This window comes from Penaeus chinensis, chromosome 12 (assembly GCF_019202785.1).
Source record: "Penaeus chinensis breed Huanghai No. 1 chromosome 12, ASM1920278v2, whole genome shotgun sequence".
Classification (NCBI taxonomy): Eukaryota; Metazoa; Arthropoda; class Malacostraca; order Decapoda; family Penaeidae; genus Penaeus; species Penaeus chinensis.
Genome location: NC_061830.1, coordinates 24,798,980 through 24,803,979, shown reverse-complemented (window position 1 = coordinate 24,803,979; position 5,000 = coordinate 24,798,980). Strand labels below are relative to the sequence as shown.

At 38.5% G+C, this 5,000-nt stretch overlaps 1 protein-coding gene across 1 annotated transcript in view; it reads right to left on the bottom strand.

Annotated features, from left to right (window-relative positions):
- Positions 1 to 5,000, bottom strand: part of LOC125030989 (muscle M-line assembly protein unc-89-like) — a 17,914-nt gene that overhangs the window by 11,954 nt on the left and 960 nt on the right. The window contains exons 2-3 of the mRNA XM_047621410.1: positions 1,906 to 2,121; positions 1,563 to 1,739 (exon numbers count right to left, since the gene is read on the bottom strand). Of these exons, the coding sequence (XP_047477366.1) occupies positions 1,563 to 1,739; positions 1,906 to 2,100 (372 nt within the window). The 5' untranslated portion in view covers positions 2,101 to 2,121. The remainder of the gene's footprint in view (positions 1 to 1,562; positions 1,740 to 1,905; positions 2,122 to 5,000) is intronic.

Here is a 5,000-nt window from a genome sequence, read left to right as displayed (position 1 = left end):
CTAGGCTAGGGAATATATAGATCGTATATTCTTAAAGACACGGGGGTCCAGGGGGCCTAGCCCCCTGGCTAGGCGCATATAGTACTACGGGGGTCCAGGGGGCGTAGCCCCCTGGCTAGGTGAATATAATTAGGCTAGGCTAGGTTAGGTTAGGTTAGGTTAGGCTAGGTTAGGCTAGGTTAGGCTAGGTTAGGCTAGGCTAGGCTAGGCTAGGCTAGGCTAGGCTAGGCTAGGTTAGGCTAGGCTAGGCTAGGTTAGGCTAGGCTAGGCTAGGCTAGGCTAGGCTAGGCTAGGTTAGGCTAGGCTAGGCTAGGCTAGGTTAGGCTAGGCTAGGCTAGGCTAGGCTAGGTTTGTATATTACTAGGGGGTCCAGGGGGCGTAGCCCCCCGGCTAGGCGCATATAATAGTACGGGGGTCCAGGGGGCAGAGCCCCCTGGCTAGGGAATATATACATCATAGTGTATGAAAGCCACAGGGTTAAGGTTAGGTTGGTTAATTGTTTAGGACGCATTTTACGATTACCACAGGGGATCTGGATAATGTGAAATCCCGTAGTTTTTTACCGAGCGTTGGGTTTGATTCCCGTAGAGTTTTTCGAAAGTTGGCGCGTTAATCCGTAGACTTTCAAAGATGGCGGGGCGTCCGTAGAGTTTCACTGGCCGATTTCCTTCGTTTTTTGTGCTTTTCGGGACAAATTTGGCTCGGGTTTTCGAAAAAACGACTTTTTAACGATTCATAAATCACTTTCTTCGATTTCTGCAGGTTCCTTTTGACATCCAGTGCCATCCATTATTCCCCCCCCCAAAACCCCCGGTTCCCCACGCATCCCCCAAGATCGTTGGGTAGAGGAAACAAACAAAAAATCTGATTTTGGAACATAGTCTCTGAGAGGATGCGTCGCTCTCGGTAACATTTACCCACCTTTTAAGAGAGCAAGACTCCACCAACATAGATGGAGCAAGCTGACTTGAAAATGAACTTTGGCCAATATATCAATAGCCTTGCTTACAAAGCCATGCAAAAGGTGCAATACAGCTTTATAAGTCACAAGTAGGTTCACCACTAGAATACTCAAATGCACCTCAGTTTGCTGGACAAAATTCAAGACAGGGCAGCTACAATCATCTCTAGAATATCATATACATTATGATGATCTTCAACATCAGAGAGGTGTAGCAGGATTTATAGTCCTAAACAAAGCTCAGGACTTAGACAGCCCTCATCTAGAGCGACTCAAACAGCAATCATGATAAAGCAGACACAGCAGAACCCAGCTGCCCTAGACCCTCCCACAGCAGGCACCTTACATTTCCTGAGATATTTCATTAGTTACATATTCAACAACCCTGATATACCATTTTTATGCACCATTCAGACTTTCAAATGATTTATAAATATAATTCTATCTTAGGAATTCAACATGAAAAGCTGAACATGTTTCCGAATTGAAGATGTTGTAGTGACACTTTTTCAGCCTGATTAACAAAGCAAACAATATAGAAATTCTCTGGCATTAAAATCAAACAAGTAAGTAAATAAACGAGAAACAGAAAGAGACTTACTGAATCTGATGCTTCATCAGTTTTGCTGCCTTTGGGGGGTTCCTTGGCGGGATCATTTGTCTTTTTTGCTGGCATCACTTTGCTGACAGCACTGGCTTGACTATCTTTACCAAACTTTGCCTTCTTCTGTGGCTTCTTACTCTCATTCACAACCTCCTGGTCAGAGCTTTGAGGATTCTGGCAAAAAAAAAAAAAAAAAGTCCAGTTCAAAAGCATTCTTAAACTGTGTTCTCACCAACTTCTTACAAATTTAATTGCTTCATATTTGTATGCAGTCAAGCTAAAGACTTTCAAATAGCCTTTTATCCATTCATACGTACACTTAAAGATACCAACTAGTTACCTTATCTGGCAAAACTTTCTTTGCAGTTTTTTTCTCCCTGATGGGAGATTTTTTCTTCTTGGTTGATGTTTTGTTGTCACTTTTGGCTTTCTTCTCTGGGCTGCCAAAATCCTTTGCAGGCCCTCCAATGGAGTTTTTGCGTTTCAGATTTGTGACCTTTTTCTCCTTACCTCCCATCTTTCCTACTGCAGGCATTCCAAATCACTTACATGTACCCTGTGCACAAAGAAATGGAAGAAAATACTTAGAGCAACACACACAAATATGGTAAATGTGCTTTTATGACAAAGGTATAGGTCCCATTGGTTTCCCTTTTCTGAAGCATCCCAGAAAGTGCATAATATTTATCATGCACACAGTAGTCACCTATGACATAAATTCTAAAAGGGGAACCTTCCACATCACCAATTAGATCCAATCCTTTCAGGTAGACACAGTAATACATCAAGAAGTCTCTCACATGGGCAAAAGTACTTTTCCAAAGTACTTAACTGACATAGGCTACATACTCAACAAATGAAAAAAGAAAAATGTACATTCTAAAAAGGAACATGCATTATCAATCAACTCTTCCTTGCCAAAGAATCTGCAGGTAGGAAAGGCTTTGAAGAAAGAGGTGTACTCATAATGAGGGTCTAAAAGTGATATTATTAACCAGAAGCTGCCAGGGATGGCATGCGTATACATTTCAAAAATCCTGGTCATGAAACTGGGCATGCAAAGATGATTATTAAAAATAACTATGTAAATGAATGTTATATATGTTAAATATATATAACAATATTAAAAGAACACATAAAATACAGAACCATGGAGTAGGCACTGATAATTACATTTTCAAACAAGTTGACATATCGCAGAATTGAGTCATGCACTTACTGTAGTACTTTATACCGCCCTGTAAACATCATGAGTGATTCATAAAAAGTGGAGGGGGTAATGCATTCAAATAGCGTAAACTACAGACGATATTCTTGTAGAGGAAGTTGCTAACGTCAGTACTAGAAATAATCTACAAACACAAACAGTAACAACACAAATAAAGGAAAAAGATAATTGTTCACAACCTAAGCCAACTAGGTGTCTCCGCGCTTATTTATCTTGCCAAGCAAACTGAGGGAAAGACAATGTTTGTCTTAGGGTGTTGGGGGCTGAGTCCCCCATCAACCCTCCCCTTTGGACATTCCCAGTTACAACCTTTAATATTGTTAAATAAAATTTGTGACATTTGAGGCAACCTATTTTCTTTATTTCTATCGTTATAATTTGCCTTAACAGATTATGTCATGCATCAGTGGTGTAGTTTTTCCCTTTCTTTATGACAGCATCATTTGATTTCCCTTTCATATAATTATAATGCATATTGATCTCCTATATTTTAACCCATATTACAATGTTACTTATTGTTACTGTTATAACTAGTAATAAAGTGTATACTACCTAGAGAGAAAATATTAAGTTTGCTCAATGAAAACAGCCTCTTACCATCTTGATTCAGCATATAAACTGACAAATATAGAACTTGGAAAATTAGGCCTAACAGCATTGTATAGAGGAGGTAACATTCATGGGGGCTGGGCCCACAAGCCATTCACCCAACACTCGAACACTTATGATTAACCCAATGCTGACGGGCATAACGTGTACGTACGTGCTATGGCTAGTACTTGTTTGATTGCTTTTACACAGAGATGGCTACACTTGTACTAAGTCACCAATGAGCCAGTTATGAGTACTGCCTGTCTTGCCCATTTACCCTTTTCTTTGATTTACAAAAATATTTTTCGTTATTTGTTTTTTTTGCTGTTTCTGATGTTTATAACATTATAGTAATTATAATGTTTATAATAAAAATAACACCATCGATATTCATAGCACTAGTAAAAAAATATGTTTTTCCCGCCAATCCAAGTCACGTAAGGTCACAAGGTCTACTAACTGACTCCTTTGTGGCTAAGCACTAGCAGAGCAATCTATGTGCAAAGACATTTCACAAAAATATAGAAAATGAGCACAGCATTTTCCCCATTTTTTATCCATTTCCCCGGCGGCATTGGGTTAATGCATGGATGTTAATACCCAGATCCAACTGGTTAATGCTGTGAGGCTCAGAGGCAATTGTACTTGTTGTGGATGTTGTATGCCATATAAGTAACAAAATCACATAACATAAACTTTTATTTTACAATAACGAAACTTCAAATGCATATCACATATTTTGCCTCCCCCACACCAAAAAGCCTGACTTGCAACAGCTGCTCCCCCTTGCTTGTAGGATGGGAAGGGTTACATTTTTAACCAATATTCCAATGGTTGAAAAAAATCCATTTTCAATTCCAATTATTTCATATGAGAAACATACATTCATCATCATTTCTGTCAGAACTGACCAGTTCATGACGTGGACTTTTCCCCCTCCAGCCAACAATCTTCAGACATACATGGCGTAATTTTGAGTTTTGGGTATTATTTGCCTTAGCAGATTTATTACATGTACCAGTGATTATAGTCAATGAATATTCCTCTAATTACATACCCAAGTATAACATGTTGCCAAACTTACTTATTATCAACTTACATAGGATATGCCATTGACGAAAAATGTCTTATTTTCATTACAATTTTAGTTTCACACAGGCATACTTTATAGAACTTTATTGTTAAATCTTAAAATGTTAAGGAAGTATAAAAACATTAACCAATTGCCGACAGGCATGGCATGTATGTACATGCCATGCCCACTGTGAGTTTACTTGTTTAATTGTTTTTACAAATAGATGGCTAAACTTGTACTAAGTCACCAGTGAGCCAGTTAAGAGTATTGCCTGTCTAGCTCGTTCACCCTTTTCATTGATTTTCGAAAATATTTTACATTATCTTATTTTGCCGTTGCAAATGTTTATAACATTTTAGTAATTCCAATGTTTATAAAAAAAATAACACCATCAATATTTATAGCACTAGTAAAAAATACGTTTTCCCACCAATCCAAGGAAAGGGGAAATCAGTTAAGGTCACAAGATCTAATTGACTCCTTTCCTAAGCACAAGCAGAGCCATCTATGTAGAGATATTTCACAAAAAATAAAAATTGAG